The sequence below is a fragment of the Ornithorhynchus anatinus genome, chromosome 5 (assembly GCF_004115215.2).
Source record: "Ornithorhynchus anatinus isolate Pmale09 chromosome 5, mOrnAna1.pri.v4, whole genome shotgun sequence".
Classification (NCBI taxonomy): domain Eukaryota; kingdom Metazoa; phylum Chordata; class Mammalia; order Monotremata; family Ornithorhynchidae; genus Ornithorhynchus; species Ornithorhynchus anatinus.
The window spans coordinates 63,734,962-63,752,644 of NC_041732.1; the positions used below are offsets into that span (position 1 = coordinate 63,734,962).

The window sequence follows — 17,683 nt, forward strand, 5'->3', positions numbered from 1 at the left end:
TCCTATCTCACCTTACTTCTCTCCTCTACAACCCAGCCCACAGACTTTGCTCTTCTAGTGCTAACCTTCTCACTATGTCTCCATCTCACCTGTCTCACTGCTGACCCCTTGCCCATGACCAGTCTCTGGCCTGGAACATCCTCCCTCCTCAAATATGACAGACAATTATTCTCACCCTCTTTAAAGCCTTATTGAAGGTACATATCCTCCAGGAAGCCTTCCCAGTCTAAGCCCCACTTTTCCTCATCTTACTCCCTTCTGCGTCACCCTGACTTGCTCCCTTCGCTCTTCCCCACTCCCAGCCCCATAGCACTTAGGTACATATCTATAACTTTATTTATTTGTATTGATGTCTGTCTACCCAACTCTAGACTGCCAGCTCATTGTGGGCAGGGAACATCACTGTTTACTGTTGTATTGTACTTTCCCACGTGCTTAGTACAGTGCTCTGCCCATAGTAAGTGCTCAATAAATACCACTGAATGAATTAATTAATGAATGCCAGTAGCCTGGCACAAGTATATTCAATCAATCAATTAATCAATCCAGTCACTTCACTTTTGTGCCTCAGTTGCCTCATCCTTAAAATGGGGATTGGGGATCGAGACTGTCAGCTTGTCTCTAGACTGTAAGCTCGTTGTGGGCAGGGAATATCACTTTTTATTGTTGCCTGTACTCTGAACACAGTAAGCGCTCAATAAATATGATTGAATGAATGATTGTGAGCCCCATGTGGGACAGGGACTATGTTGATCCTGGTTTGCTTGCATCCAACCCCAGAGCTTGGCAGCATGGTGAAATGGATAGAGCTTGGGCCTGGGGGTCAGAAGGTCAGGGGTTCTAAATCCAGCTCTGCCACTTACCTCCTCTGTAACCTTGGGCAAGTCACTTTACTTTACTTTGACCCAGTTACTTTATCTGTAAAATGGGGATTTGAGACTGTGAGCCCCATGTAAGTCAGGGACTATGTCCAAGCTGATTTGCTTGTAATAATGTTGGTATTTGTTAAGTGCTTACTATGTGCAGAGCACTGTTCTAAGTGCTGGGGTAGACACAGGGGAAGCAGGTTGTCCCACGTGGGGCTCACAGTCTTAATCCCCATTTTACAGATGAGGGAACTGAGGCACAGAGAAGTTAAGTGACTTGCCCACAGTCACACAGCTGACGAGTGGCAGAGCTGGGATTCGAACTCATGAGCCCTGACTCCAAAGCCCGTGCTCTTTCCACTGCGCCACGCTGCTTCTCGTGCTTGTATCTACCCCAGAGCTTAGTACAGTGCCCGGCACATAGTAAGTGCTTAACAAATGCCATAATAATTATTATTACTACAGTGCCTAGACATAGTAAGAGCTTAACAAATATCAAAAGTATTATTATTATTATTATTATTTTCAGACCAGTTGCATTCTGACCACCCATCAAGGTGAGCTTCTCTAGTTGCCTTGCAGGACATGGTGAAAATGCCTAACACTTGCTTGTTCATTCCAAGCGCTTAGTACAGTGCTCTGCACATAGTAAGCGCTCAATAAATACTATTGAATGAAATAAATAAATACTATTGAATGAAAAGGGTGCCTGTCAATCACCATGCTACCCATCAGCAGGAAGTTCTTGTCAGGAGATGCTCCCCCATTCAGGTGGAAGTAGCCCCATTTAAAAATATTCATTATGTGCAATGCTTTCTACTCAATATTTTATAATAATAATAATAATGTTGGTATTTGTTAAGCGCTTGCTATGTGCAGAGGACTGTTCTAAGCGCTGGGGTAGATACAGAGTAGTCAGGTTGTCCCACGTGAGGCTCACAGTAAATCCCCATTTTACAGATGAGGTAACTGAGGCCCAGATAAGTTAAGTGACTTGCCCACAGTCACACAGCTGACAAGTGGTGGAGCCTTTAGGAAATAATAATAATAAAATGGAAATAGGGTTGGGCATTGGTGTCCTACGGACTGGTTGAACTCTTTGGCTGCCATGTTCCAGGGTCTTCCAGAGTCTAACTACTAGTCCAGGAAACCCTCCATCATTCTTCTCAAGATTCTTTCCAGCCAAATGACTGTAATATCCAAATTCAACCTCTAGACTGAGAAGCAGAGTGAGACTGGAGGAGAAGACAATCTTAAATACACCGAGGAAGCTTTCCTCAGAAGATATTCCAGCCCTGTGAGATTTAATAAACAGTTGGAAAGTTAGGAAGCTATTTGGGAAAATACCATAAGAATAAATCTCAGAAACCTTTGTCAGAACTAGATAATTCAATTCCAGTCTCCTGCAGGAGCTGTTCTATTTCTTCTACCAATGAGAGCAAGCTGGTTAGAACTTCTACCACAGCCTCCTGGATCCACAGAATGGAGGGGTCAAGGCGGAGATCCTGAAGGATGCTAAGCTCCCTTCTTAAATCAAGGCTATAGTAAGGCAATTTCAAGCAAGCCTGGAAAAACAAGAGATGAAAAAGAAGCCAGATCCCATTAATTTTGGATCAAACACTTTTATGGTGAAAAGTATTGATTAATGTAATTAATTAAGATACAAGTCTTCCCTCTGCTAGGAAGCATACAGCCTTGTGTTACTGCTAAAATTGGCAGGTCCAGGAAGTTGTGGAAAAATACATGTTTCAGAAAGTTATCTTTCCTCACGCTGAAATTTCGACTCAGTACTGTTAAAATTGCTCCCCTCTTTAAGCAGCTGTGATTCCAACAGCACAAATTCATCCTAAAATTCTGTTCAGAGATTACATTTTAAAGAGGTTACTTTCGCACTCTGGTGTGCCCTTTGAAATAGTGCGTGAAGAAAGCAGAGCTTTGTTCTCCAATCTGAGTGTGTGTCACGGATCCAGGCCTAACATATTCATCAAGTCCCTAAATGATTTTTGATTACTTCCAGAGAAAGCAGACCCAGCTGCTAGCTTGGATGCAGATGTGTTTTGTGGTTGCAAAGCACAGTGAGGCCTTTGGGCCTTTATCCTATGCTTTGATCAAAGCCTAAAGGATAAAACAACATAGCCATTGCTGTGTTGGATTGAGGAACAGACTTCAGCCTTTGAATGGAAACTACTGGGAAGCTTGCATAGAGTCAGAGCTCATCGATTGCTTTAAGAGATTAAAACAAAATCATCTACAAATTTAAGCTTTCTAAAGGGCTTTTATTTTCTCGCCTGAATCAATCATTCATATTTATTGAGTGCTTACTGTGTGCAGAGCACTGTACTAAAGGCTTGAGAGAATACAATTTAACAATATAATACTATAACTCTCAAACAAGCGCCTCTGACAAGGTAAGAGAAAGCAGATAGAATAGATTGTCTTGATGTTGCTCACCGTACTCCTTTAACTAGAATTATGCTGGAATCAATTGATTTTTGAAAACAAGAACAGAGCTAAACTAACTTGGAATTAATTAAAACATATAGCAAGTGACCTGGCAGGCTTCTAAGGATTTCCTCAATTCCTTGATGTGCTCAGAGATTTCCTCCTCTTTTAAATTCCTGGACAGGATTTCCTCCTGCAGTGCTTGTTTCTTCTGCTGGAAGCTGACGTGGTCCTCAATGACCTGACTAATCTTCTCTATTAACTGGCAAGACAAAAAGGACCAAGCACAGGAAGGAATAATAATGTAACCCAGTGGCAGTCAAACCCACCAGCCACAGAGCCACTTCACAATGAACATGCTAGAAAACTCATCTTGTACGAAGCCAACTCCTCTTGAAAAATGATAATGGAATTTAAAATAGATGTGTGGGAGGCTGGGGTAAATAAGACTGAACCGTCCATTTTGATTTCTATAAAAACGTTACAAGATTGTTGAAGATTTTCCTTTAAAAAAAATCCCAGTTGGTTAAATTTAAAATAAATTACATGAAACCCAAACAAAACTGATGGCGTAGCAACAGAGAGGAAAGTATTTTCCATCTACACAAACGGGAGCATATGCTACTTGTAGCTCGAATCTCAAATACCCAAACCAAAAAGCTGAATCATGTTGTTTGAAGTCTTGACCCACCTGTTGATTTGGAACTGTCTTTTCTGGAACTGCCTTTTCTCGCCCATAAATGGCTTCAATAATTTGACTTCTGAAATGCTCCAGCTGAAGCAGAACAGAAGAATGAAACATAGGGTAACAGAAATTATTAGAGACCATTTGGATGGGTCTGGCTTCCTCACTGCAGACCCCAGAAAAATCAATAAGGAGGACAGTCCCATTCAATTATTATTTTGTTAATTCATCAATTTTTTTATAGTATTTGCTATGCATTTACTATGTGCCAGAAGTTGTGCTTAGAGCTGGGGTAGAGACAACCTAATCAGTTTGGACACAGTCCTTGTACCATATGATGCTCACAGTCTCAACTTCCATTTTACAATTGAGGTAACCGAGGCACAAAGAAGTTAAGTGACATAACTAAGGTCACACATCGGACAAGTGGAAGAGCTGGGATTAGAACCCAGGTCCTCTGACTCCAAGGCCTGGACTCTTTTCCCTAGGCCACACTCCTTCACAGGATGATTGTCTGCATTCTGTCTGTGCGTTTTTATCCTATTCTTTCCAGCAGATTCACCCTCCAACAATTGCTATGATGGGAATTCACCCTGCCAGCCAGAGGGCTGAGGGTCTGGCACAAACAGCAGCAGCTGGAGCCAGTTGGTCAGTCAGTCAATTATATTTATTGAGCGTTTACTGTGTGTAGAGCCCTGTACTAAGCGCTTGAGAGAGTACAGTATAACAATATAACAGGCACATTCCCTCCCCACAACAAGTTTACAATCTTGAGGGGGAGACAGACATTAATATAAGCAGCATTGATTGAGTATTCACTGTTTCCAGAGTGCTGTACCACATGGCCTAGGGGATAGAGCACCGGCCTGGGAGTCAGAAGGACCAGGGTTCTAATATCGGCTCTGCCACTTGCCTGCTGTGTGACCTTGGGCATGTCACTTCACCTCTCTGGGCCTCAGTTACCTCATCTGTAAAATGGGGATTAAGACTGTGAGCCCCATGTGGGACCTGAAGTCTGTCCAACTTGATTACTTTATTAATAATAATAATAATAATAATAATAATGGTATCTGTTAAGCACTTACTATGTGCCAAGCACTGTTCTAAGCTCTGGAGTAGATACAGGGTAATCAGATTGCCTCACATGAGGCTCAGTCTTAATCCCCATTCTACAGACGAGGTAACTGAAGCACAGAGAAGTGAAGTGGTTTGCCCATGACCACTCGGCAGACAAGTGGGGGAGGCAGAATTAGAGCCCATGTCCTCTGACTCCCAATATTGTGTTTTTTCCACTAAGCCACTTTGCAACTACCCCACATTTTAGAACAGTGCCTGATACATAAGTGCCTAACAAATACCATAAAAAAATAGATATAAAACAGCCAGTCCCAGAAAAGGAGCTTACCATTTATTGGGGGAGAGAAATGGGAATAAATTGCTAAGATACAATAGGTAAAGAGTAAGAGTGAAGTTAAAAATAAAGATGAAAGTAAGTAAACAATAAAACAAACATGTATGCTAAGGGCAGCTGATGCGGGGGTGGCATGACAGGAGGATGGGGATTAATAAGGGAATCTTGGAAGAGTTAGCATTTTAGGAGGGTTATAAAAGGGAGAGAGAGATTTGGCATGGCAGATCTGAGGAGGGAAGTGCAAAGGGAAAAGGCATGAGCAATAAATCAGGGACATTGTTGTTTTGAACTCTACCAAGAGCTTAGTACACTGCTCAGTAAATATCATTGATGACGATGATGATGATTGTGCTTAAGATTATACACATTGACATTTTTGTGCTAGAGGGTTACGTGGTTGTATGAAAATAGTGAACCTCATCTGAACAGGTTGACATTTTCATTATTTTTCCCACTCATCTTAATGTGGCATAAGCAAAATTTCCTTTCCAAGTACCCCGGACCTTTTGTTTGAGCTAGAATGACACTGGAAAACCTCTTTTCAATATGATATTTTGTTTACATTCATTTCCCCGGGTAGCATCTCAAAAATCCACATACCCTTTTTATGTGCCTCATTTTTCTTCACCAGAAGCATTTTTTAAATGGAACTGAATGTTTCAAGCACATTTGGCATTTTAAAAACATTAGTCTGCTAACTCCCCGTGGGCAGGGAATCATGTCTATCAGCTCTGCTGTACTGTACTCTCTCAAGCCCTGAATACAGTGCTCAATATATAGTAAACACTCAAGAAACTTAACTTATTGATTGACTGATAGGAGAGTTTAGTGAGGGACGGTTAGAAGATTTATGGGAGGAGTGAAGAGTTTGAGCTGGCTTGTAGAAGACAGTGGAAAAATAAGAAGGAGCCAGCTGGGTGAGAATTTGTTTACCTGAGAAGTTGCCTCTTCTAAATTTGTTTTAATGAGGAGCTCTCTGCATGCCATCTCCTTCAGCTCCAGCGATTTTCTCTTGGATTCTTCCTGAAGCTCTTTCTCAACCTGAGGGCAAAGGTGGTTCAAATGATCACGCTTCTGTAATCAATCAATCAGTCAATCATATTTAATAAGTGTTTATGTTGGGCAGAGTACTGAACTAAGTGACTGGGAGAGACACGTTCCCTGCTCACAAGGAGCTCACAGTCTAGAGGGGGACAGACACTAAAATATATCACAGATGAGCTTGTAAGTGCAGTGGTGTGGGGGTGTTTGATTTAGGATTGCAAATCCAAGTGCGAGGGTGATCCAGAGGGAGAGGGAGTAGGGGAAATGATGGCTTAACTGGGGAAGGCCTCTTAATACTACTGTAATACTACTCTAACCCACCCTATCGGAAGCTACAGGTTACTAGTCTCCAGGAAGATAGGGGTTTCCTCCTTCCTTCTAACAACAAATATGAAGTAAGAAAGCAGCATGGCGTAGTGGATAGAACACGGGGCTGAGAGTCAGGAGGTCATGGGTTCTAATCCTGCCTCCACCACCTGTCTGCTGTGTGGCCTTTCATTCATTCAACGGTATTTATTGAGCGCTTACTGTGTGCAGAGCCTTGGGCAAGTCACTTTACTTCTCTGGGCCTCAGTTACCTCATCTGTAAAATGGGGATTGAGACTATGAGCCCCAGATGGGACAGGGACTGTGTCCAACCTGATTTGCTTGTATCCACCCCAGAACTTAGTAGAGTGCCAAGCTTATAGTAAGCACTTAACAAATACCACAATTACTAAGTAGGTGACTGGCTTAATGTAGGCAAGACTCATTTCTTTGAAAACTTCCCAACTACTGTTAGGGAGAGCTTAACTGCCTGAATTCAGCCTGGCATTCATTGGGGACCAGTGATTTGGAGAAGCAGCATGGTCTAGTGGATGTAGCACAGGGCCTGGAAATCAGAAGGACCTGGATTCTAATCCCGGCTCTGCCACTTGTCAGCTGTAGGATTATGGGCAAGTCACTTAACTTCTCTGTGCCTCAATTACCTCATCTGTAAAATGGGGATTAAGACTGTGAGCCCCATGTGGGACAATCTGATTACCTTGTACCTACTCTGGTGCTTAGAACAGTGCTTGGCACATAGTAAGCGCTTAACAAATGCCATAATTATTATTATTATATTCTCTAATCATTGAAATTCTGGGGTACAGGAGCCAATCAACAACTACATAAAAATGCCTTTTCCCTCCCTATCCCAGGAAGTATCTGAGAAGCAGCATGGGCTGGAGGAAAGATCACAGGCCTGCGAGTCAGAGGACCTGAGCTGTAATCCAGGATCTGCCCCTACTTGCTGAATTACCTTGGGGAAGTCACTTAACTTCTCTGAGCCTCCATTTCCTTGGCTGTCAAATGGCCATTAAAAAAAACACCCTCTCTCCTAAGACTGTGAGTCCAGTAGGGGCCAGGGTCAGTGTCCAACCTGATTATCTTGCAGCTACACTAGCGTTAAGAACTATTTGCTTGACAAATAGCACTTTATGAATATAAAATAAAGTATAGGTGATGTTGAGACGGTCCTCCTAGGGCAAAAATGGCTCTCCCTACTGAAGGAGAAAAGAGAGGGTGTGCTGCTGCTCTCTAATGGAGACTTTCACTCCTGCAAGCATTTGTTTACAGTTTAGATTGTTTAATGATACTGTCTTCCCAAACTGGCCTGTGTAAAAGAGCAGTGGTTTCGATTTAAATGATAGAAATTTTGTAAATATTTAAGTCTACTCATGTAAATATTCTTATCTATTATTTCCCCTATCCTTAGTTTATTTTAATGCCTGTCTTCCCCTATAGGCTGTAAGGACCTTGTGAGCAGGGATTGCATCTAACCAACTCTGTGGTACCGCATTTTCCCAATCAATCTATCGGTCAATCAGTCATATTTATTGAGAGCTTACTATGTGCTGAGTACTGTATTAAGCACTTGGGAAAGCAGAAGATAACAGAGTTGGTACACGTTCCTGTCCATAACTTGTTTATTTATTCATTCAATCATATTTATTGAGTGCTTACTTTGTGCAGAACACTGTACTAAGTGCTTGGAATGTACAATTCGGCAACAGATAGAGACGATCCCTGCCCAACAACGGGATCACAGTCTAAGACGTCTAAAGGAGAGAAAGACATTAATATAAATGAATAAATTACAGATGTGTACATAAGTGTTGTGGAGCTAAGGGAGAGGTGAATAAAGGGAGGAAATTTAAGTGCATGGGCAACGCAGAAAGGAGTGGGAGAAGAGAAAATGACAGCTTAGTTGGGGAAGGCCTTCTGAAGTTGTGATTTTAATAAGACTTTGAAGGTAGGAAGAGTGAATTCTATGGGATGTGAAGAGGGAGGGAGTTCCAGGCCAGAGACAGGAGGTGGGCGAGAAATTGGGAGATAGAGGAGAATGAGGTACAGTGAGTAGGTTGGCATTTCAGGAGCCAAGTGTGTGGGCTGGGTTGTAGTAGGAAATCAGGGAGGTATGGAAAGAGGGGGCCAGATGATGAAGAACTCTAAAGTCTATGGTGAGGAGCTTCTGTTTGATGCGGAGGTAGACGAGCAACCACTGGAGGTTCTTGAGGAGTGGGGAAATCTAGATGAAACAGTTTTGAGGAAAAATGATTGGGGAGGAAAGTGATGTAAGGACTGAAGTGGGGAGAGACAGGAGGCAGAAAGGTCAGCAAGGAGGCTGACACAGTAATCAAAACGGGAGAGGATAAGTGGTAGCCTTTTTGGATGGAGAGGAAATGAGAGATTTTAGTGATGTTGTGAAAGTTGAACTAACAGGATTTGGTGACAGATTGAATATGTGGGTTGAACGAGTAACATGAATCCAGGATAATGCCAAAATTACTGACTTGAGAGACAAGAAAGATGGTGGTGCTGACTACCGTGATGGGAAAGTTAGGGGGAAGACAAGGTTTATGTGGGAATATGAGGAGTTCTGTGTTAGACATGTTAACTTTGAGGTTTGGCAGAACACCCAAGTAATGTCCTGAAGTCAGTAGGAAATATGAGATTAAAGAGAAGGAGAGAGATCAGGCTTGAGATGAAGATTTGGGAATCGTCCAAAATACCTAGTACAGTGTTAAGCACCCAGTAAGTGTTCAATAAATACCACTGACTGACTGATGAAGGTTCTGGTTTCTATATCTCTTTCAGTAAAACCACCACAGAGAGCCAGGCAAGTGAAATGTTCTTAGACTGTGAGCCTCACTGTGGGACAGAGGCTGTCTGATCTGACTAACTTGTATCTACCCCAGTACTTACAACAGCGCTTTGCACAAAGTAAGCACTCAAAAAATATAATAACAATAAAAATAATACTAATAATATACAATGATAATGTGCAGTATAGCGCTACTGGTAGGTTAGCTAGCTCCCTGGGAGTATCATGTTGCCTTCACAAAAGAGAGGCTAAATGAGATGGAAAAATTAATTCTATTCTTCCCAGGGACAAGTCTGATTGCTCCATAGTGGCAGAACACGAGTAGTCTGATAAAAGAAAAATACAGCCAAGGTCCTATCACATTATTTTATCATTTTGGGTTAGGGTCATAGACCTGGGACTTATTCCTGGCTCTATCACTGATATAGGTGTGACCTCCCCCCTGCCCCCCCGCCCTTAAAACCTCTTCGGGTCTCAGTTCTCCATCTGAAAAATGTTGAGAGTACATGTAATATCTGCTACCACAATTCGCGGGGGAGGTGGGAATGAATAAAATAGGGCAGAAATCTATTAATAACCCTCAGTTATCTAAAGATTAGTTATCTGGTCTGAGACTAGTTTAGATATCCAAACAAAATAGGACTTACATCTACTGCTATAGGCTCTTGTTATTACTGCTACAGGCTCTTGTAATATCCCGGCTAGACTACTGTGTCAGCCTTCTCTCCGATCTCCCTTCCTCCTCTCTCGCCCCACTCCGGTCTATTCTTCACTCCGCTGCCCGGCTCATCTTCCTGCAGAAACGATCTGGGCCTGTCACTCCCCTTCTTAAACACCTCCAGTGGTTGCCTATCAACCTCCGCTCCAAACAAAAACTCCTCACTCTAGGCTTCAAGGCTCTCCATCACCTTGCCCCTTCCTACCTCTCCTCCCGTCTCTCTTTCTACTGCCCAACCCGCACGCTCCACTCCTCCGCCACCCACCTCCTCACCGTCCCTCGGTCTCGCCTATCCCGCCGTCGACCCCTGGGCCACGTCCTCCCGCGGTGCTGGAATGCCCTCCCTCCTCACCTCCGCCAAACTAATTCTCTTCCCCTCTTCAAAACACTACTTAAAACTCATCTCCTCCAAGAGGCCTTCCCAGACTGAACTCCCCTTCTCCCTCTACTCCCTCTACCGCCCCCCCTTCACCTCTCTGCAGCTTAACCTTCTTTTCCCCCCATTTCCCTCTGCTCCTCCCCCTCTCCCTTCCCATCCCCTCAGCACTGTACTCGTCTGCTCAACTGTATATATTTTCATTACCCTATTTATTTTGTTAATGAAATGTACATCGCCTCGATTCTATTTAGTCGCCATTGTTTTTACGAGATGTTCTTCCCCTTGACTCTATTTATTGCCATTGTTCTTGTCTGTCTGTCTCCCCCGATTAGACTGTAAGTCCGTCAAACGGCAGGGACTGTTTCTACCTGTTGCCGACTTGTTCATTCCAAGCGCTTAGTACAGTGCTCTGCACATAGTAAGCGCTCAATAAATACTATTGAATGAATGAATGAATAATGAAGAGAGTAAAACCAATTATGTTCAGTTACCAAACTTTCAATTATCTGAGATAGCTTCAATCCCAAATACCTGATCCCAGTTAGTTTGGATCACTGGCTTCCGCATCACCCATGCACTTGGATCTGTAGTCTTTAAGCACTTGATATTCACCCCATCTTCAGCCCCAGAACACTTTTGTACATATCCATAATTTATTTTTAAACGCAACTGCCCCAATTTGTTTTTCAATGTGAGTGCCTCTCTAGGCTATAAGTTCCCCGTGGGCCCAGAAAGTCTCTAACCATTCTGTTGCAGAGTACTCTCTCAAGTGCTTGGTACTGTGCTCTGCACCATAAGCGCTAGATAAATACCACTGATTGACTGATTGGCTTTCTACTGTTCCATACATGAAGCACGTGGTGCCCCTTGGCAGAAATTCACTTGAGTGTTACTACTTTTATTCTTTTACCAGAGGTTTAATTTCGAAAGCAACCACATCGTGGCCCAGATCCAAGGCTTTTTTCAATGTTTGTAAGTAGGGATGATAAGTCAGAAATCTTCCAGGACTGGGCTGAAGAAGGGGTGAAAAACAATAACAGGAAAAGTGCTTGAATCCCTGGTTGTGACTAAAATGGCTGCTGGTTGTTAGTATCTTATGGTAGGAGACTACTGTTATTCTATCTTCCAGGTAGGGACCCCAAGATTTGAAGCAGTTAAATGAACACCAAGGGGTCAGTGACAGAGCCAGAAATTGATCCAGTCTCTAGGCCAGTGTTCGCTGACATCTTACTGCTCGTTGCACATAAACCATTCCGCATGGAGAAAGCCGACAGTGGGAAACCTTATTGTTTTCTTCCAGCCTCTTCATGGACATTTTCTGCTCTCTCTGGCTCTTGTCTACCTCTTCCTTCAGTCTTTTCATTTCTCTCTCCATCTCTGTGATGTGCTGCAGGAGTTTCGATAAGGCAGAAACAGCAGTTTGACAGTTGTAACTATTTACCAATAATAATAATAGAAATAATAGTATTTGTTAAATGCTTACTATGTGTCAGGCACTGTACTAAGAAACGAGATAGATACAAGCAAATCGGGTTGAACACAGTCCATGTCCCACATGGGGCTCACAGTCTTAATCCCCATTTTACAGATGAGGTACTTGACGCTCAGAGAAGTTAAGCAATTGGCCCAAGGTCACATAGCAGACAAGTGGCTGAGCCGAGATTAGAACCCAGGTCCTTCTGACTCCCAGGCCCATGCTCTATCCCCTAGGCAATGCTGCTTCTCTACCCAAGTCTCGGTGAATTTGTTAAGTTGAAAACTATTGCTGTTGGGTCCAGCCATTTCATTTTTTCATTTTTTGCATGTCTTTAATATTTATCATATAGGATGGGCTGGATTTATAGTTGAAAAGGGAAACAACTATTACAGGTGATTTATTTTGAATGTAAATATCAGTCCTATGTTAATCATGCAAAATATCCACAGATTCATTAGTCTTTACCACCAGAGGAGCATTTTTAAATTCCAAATTCAGGAATACCTTTCTAAGGCAGGAAAAGCACTTCAAAGAAACAGGTAAACTTTGATTCAACCTAGCATTGACTTTGGTGAATGGGAAGCCCTCATTTCCTCTGAATTTCCACCTTTTATTCTCCCGTCCCTCAGCCCTACAGCATTTATGTACCTATCCGTACTGTGTTTGTTTACATTAATGTTTGTCTTCCTCTCCAGACTGTTTGTTGTGGGGCCGGCAATATGTCTACCAACTCTGATGCATTGCACTCTCTCAAACACTTAGTTCAGTGCTCTGCACATAGAAGTGTTCAATTAAACCAATTGATTGATTGATCAATTGATAGATGAATTTTGCTGGGGTGTGACAATCAGAGCCAGGCGAGCTCAGTTTGAGAAAATATTTGTGTGGCTTATGTGTACTTTGAGCGTGACAGGTAATATGCTGGCTAAGCATAGAAACTTTGTGCCACGATCCATATAGTCAAGGTACAGCAACACTAATAATTTCAATCTCTTTAGTACTCACAGGATAACACCACAAACAGTTGACTAAATAATTTAATTTTTTATGATATTTGTTAAGTGCTATGTGCCAGGCGCTGTACTAAGCACTGGGTTAGATACGGTCTTATCAGTTTGGACACAGTCCCTATCCCACATGGGGCTTACAGTCTTAATCCCCATTTTTCAGATGAAGTAACTGAGGCACAGAGAAGTTATGTGACTTGCTCAAGGTGACATAGCAGACAAGTGGCAGAGCCGGGATTAAAACCCAGGCCCATGCTCTGTTCACCACAAACAGTGGACAAAATAATTTTAATGATCTAGAGCAGACCTTTTACTGGTAATTAATCAATTATATTTCCTGAGCACTTACTGTATACAGAGCACTGTACCAAGTACTTGGGAGAGTAAACTACAAAACTATAATGAGAAGCACCATGACCTAGTGGACGAGGACAGGCCTGAGAGTCAGAAAGACTGGGTTCTAATCCCAGCTCAGCCACTTCTCTGGAGAAAGTCACTTCACTTGGCTTCAGTTACTTCATCTGTAAAATGTGGATGAAGATGGTGAGCCCCATGTGGGACAGGAACTCTATCCAACCTCATTTGCTAGTATCCATCCCAACGCTTAGAACAGTGCCTGGCACATAGTAAGAACTTAACAGTGCTTTGCACATAGTAAGCACTTAACAAATGCCATCATAGTAATGTTGGTATTTGTTAAGCACTTACTATGTGCAGAGCACTGTTCTAAGCGCTGGGGTAGATACAGGGTAATCAGGTTGTCCCCACGTGAGGCTCACAGTTAATCCCCATTTTACAGATGAGGTAACTGAGGCACAGAGAAGTTAAGTGACTTGCCCACAGTCACACAGCTGACAAGTGGCAGAGCTAGGATTCGAACCCATGACCTCTAACTCCAAAGCCCAGGCTCTTTCCACTGAGCCACGGTGCTTCTCTGCTGCTTCTCATCATTATTACTATTAACAAATGCAACCATTATTATACTATAAAAGACACATTCCTTATAAAAAGTGAGCTTACAGTCAGATAGTCCAAGCACAAAAGCAGTGACAGGCAATGGCATCTTGCTGGGCTCCCTAAGGGGAGCTCGAGCAGGGGCAGACAAGAAGAGATGCTGCTCCTGTTCCTCCTGCTGCCGTTCCTATTACTGCGACTGGCAGCACCCGTGTCTTGGGTTAGTCAGTGTGTTAGCCAATGAAGCAAGGAGCCTAGAGAGACACCAGCAGCGGCAACAGGATCAGCAGCAGCAGCAGCCCGCAGGTGCCCAGGACAGCCAACCGCCGTGCACCTCACCAGTCCCTCTCTCCCTCAGGGCCTGGAGCCACCGGCCACCCTGGGGCAGCGCCATGGACGCAGACCCCTATGCCAGCATGCAGGTGGGGGTGAGGGTGGTCCGTGGCCTGGACTGGAAGTGGGGCCACCAGGACAGCGGGGAAGGTAACGTGGGCACGGTGGTAGAGATCGGCCGCCAGGGCAGCCCCACGACGCCCGACCGGACTGTCGTCGTCCAGTGGGATCAGGGGACCCGGACCAATTACCGGACCGGCTTCCAGGGGGCCTTCGACCTGCTCCTTTACGACAATGCCCAGATAGGTAAACTGAGGTGGGGCAGTTGGACCAGGGTGGGGGGGAAACCTGCTGGAGGCGTAGCCTGGCTCTCCGGGGACAGTGTCAGTGCAGAGCACTGATTCCGATGGGTCTGAGGGCCAGGCAGGGGGGTGGGAAGGCCATGAATTTGGGTCCCGGGAGTCCTGCCCCTCTGGGCTGGGATGCCGCACTTTTGAGAACCGCCAACCTGGGGTGTCGGAGGTCTGCTTGGGTCGGGCAGCGGCCGGTCGGGGACCCCTCGCTGTGAGAGTTCAGAACTCATTTCCTGCAGATCCTCTCCGCCCCGTGCCCTCTGTTGATTCCACCTGGCTACTTGGTCTGCCAGCCACAACCCCTGCCACCGCCCGGGGTGAGGGTCCCACACCCAACAGTATGGCCGTTCGTGATCCCAGAGACCCACCCTCTGGAGATGGCGGGATGAGAGGGAACAGGAGGACCCCCCCCCCCCAAGTCTTTCCCCAGCCCCCCAGGCTGGGGCCGTGAGGGGGGGTCCGCCCCATCCAATCTCCCAGCTTCGGTGTCCCCACAGGCATCCGCCATCCCAACATCATCTGCGACTGCTGCAAGAAGCACGGGCTGCGAGGCATGCGTTGGAAATGCGCCGTGTGCTTCGACTATGACCTCTGCACACAGTGCTACATGAACAACAAGCACGACCTCTCCCACGCCTTTGAACGCTATGAGACTGCGCTGTCACGTCCGTGAGTACTGCCCGGCAGTCAATCAACCAGTCATTAGTACCGATTGAGCCCCTATCGGCTCATTCAATCGTATTTCATTAAATCGTACTTATTGAGCACTCACTGTGTGCAGAGCACTGTACCAAGTGCTAATGAGCACCATATTGAGCCCCCCCCCCCACTTACCCCTGCTTCCTTCTTCCTCCCTGGAACCTCCTCCCCCATCTCATTCCCCAGATCACAGCCCTCCCCATCTCCAAAACTCTTCTGAAATCACACCTCCTCCAGGAAGCTTTCTTTGATTAATCTCCCACCTCCCCCACCTCCAAAAGAGCCACCTTTAGAACTTCACAAGTTGTCACCTCTGCGCTTGGATGCTCACATCTCCCTGGAGCATTTCTGTACATATTTCAGTATGATTTATTTTTTTAAGTGGTATTAAGCCCTTGTGAAGCTCTTAGATACAAGATAATTGGATTAGAAAAAGTCCCCATTCCACATGGGGCTCATAGTCCAAGTAGGAGTAGGTATTGAATCCCTGTTTCACAGTTGAGGAAACTGAGGCACAGATAAATTGAGTGACTCGCCTGAAGTCACATAAAGGCAAGTGGCAGAGCTGGGATTAGAACTCTGGTCCTCTGGCTCCCAGGTCTGTGTTTTATTACTTCTCCCTGTCGGCTGTGTGACCTCGGGCAAGTCACTTAACTTCTCTGTGCCTCTGTTTCCTCATCTTTAAAATGAGGATTCAATACATCTCCCTCTACTTAGACTGTGAGCACTATGTGACCCAAGGGCCGAATAACTTGATCCTACCCCAGCCCTTAGTACAGTGCTTGGCATATTGTAAATGCTTAACAAATACCTTAATTATAATTACTATTATCATTATTATTATTCCTCCTATGTGTCTGTCTCCCCTATCTCCCCTATCTTCCCCTTCTAGGTGTTAAACTCCATGGGAGCAGGAATCTATCTACTAATTGTATTAATAATAATAATGGTAGTATTTGTTAAGTGCTTATTATGTGCCAAGCACTGTTCTAAGCACTGGGATAGATACACGGTAATCAGGTTGCCCCACGTGGGGCTCACAGTCTTCATCCCCATTTTATGGATGAAGTAACTGAGACACAGAGGAGTTAAGTGACTTGCCCAAAGTCACACAGCTAAGTGGCGGAGCCGGGATTAATACTGTACTCTCTCAGACACCTTGTACAGTACGCTGCATGCAGACATTTAATCAATACAATCGTTTGATTGATAAATTGATACGTGTTTGGAAGAGTACAATAGAAGAAGGCATGAGCTCTGTCCAAAAGGCGCTTACCATCTGGAGAGTGTAAAGTGATATGCCTAGAATTCCTTAACTCCCATTCTCTCCTAGACCCCCTCCAATCTGGCTTCCGTCCCCTCCACTCTACCGAGACTGCTCTCTCTAAGGTCACCCATGACCTCCTTCTTGCCAAATCCAATGGCTCCTACTCCATTCTGATCCTCCTTGACCTCTCTGCTGCCTTTGACACTGTCGACCATCCCCTCCTCCTCCATACCTTATCTCACCTTGGCTTCATGGACTCTGTCCTCTCCTGGTTCTCCCCTTACCTCTCTGGCCGATCATTCTCGGTCTCCTACGCTGGAGCCTCCTCCCCCTCCCATCCTTTAACTGTTGGAGTTCCTCAAGGGTCAGTTCTTGGCCCTCTTCTGTTCTCCATTTACACTCACTCCCTCGGTGAACTCATCCGCTCTCACGGCTTTGACTACCATCTCTACGCAGATGACACGCAGATCTACATCTCCGCCCCTGTCCTCTCCCCCTCCCTTCAGGCTCGCATCTCCTCCTGCCTCCGGGACGTCTCCACCTGGATGTCGGCCCGCCACCTAAAACTCAACATGAGCAAGACTGAGCTCCTCATCTTCCCTCCCAAGCCCGGTCCGCTCCCAGACTTCTCCATCACCGGTGGATGGCACGACCATCCTTCCCGTCCCGCAGGCCCGCAATCTCGGTGTCATCCTTGACTCGTCCCTCTCGTTCACCCCACACATCCTATCCGTTACCAAGACCTGCCGGTTTCACCTCTACAATATCGCCAAGATCCGCCCTTTCCTCTCCACCCAAACGGCTACCTTACTATTACGGGCTCTCGTTATATCCCGGCTAGACTACTGTGTCAGCCTTCTCTCTGACCTCCCTTCCTCCTCTCTCGCCCCGCTCCGGTCTATTCTTCACTCCGCTGCCCGG

The 17,683-nt window shown here is 45.0% G+C and overlaps 1 protein-coding gene across 6 annotated transcripts in view; it reads right to left on the reverse strand.

Moving 5' to 3' along the window:
- The window catches only part of FHAD1 (forkhead associated phosphopeptide binding domain 1), a 111,628-nt gene that overhangs the window by 41,844 nt on the left and 52,101 nt on the right, over positions 1-17,683 (reverse strand). For 5 of the 6 annotated variants that reach the window (XM_029066843.2, XM_029066844.2, XM_029066839.2 and 2 more), the window contains 5 exons: positions 11,955-12,059; positions 6,338-6,445; positions 4,000-4,083; positions 3,418-3,570; positions 2,236-2,431 (listed from right to left, as the gene is read on the reverse strand). In XM_029066843.2, the coding sequence (XP_028922676.1) occupies positions 2,236-2,431; positions 3,418-3,570; positions 4,000-4,083; positions 6,338-6,445; positions 11,955-12,059 (646 nt within the window). The remainder of the gene's footprint in view (positions 1-2,235; positions 2,432-3,417; positions 3,571-3,999; positions 4,084-6,337; positions 6,446-11,954; positions 12,060-17,683) is intronic. The other variant, XM_029066841.2, reaches the window with a different exon arrangement.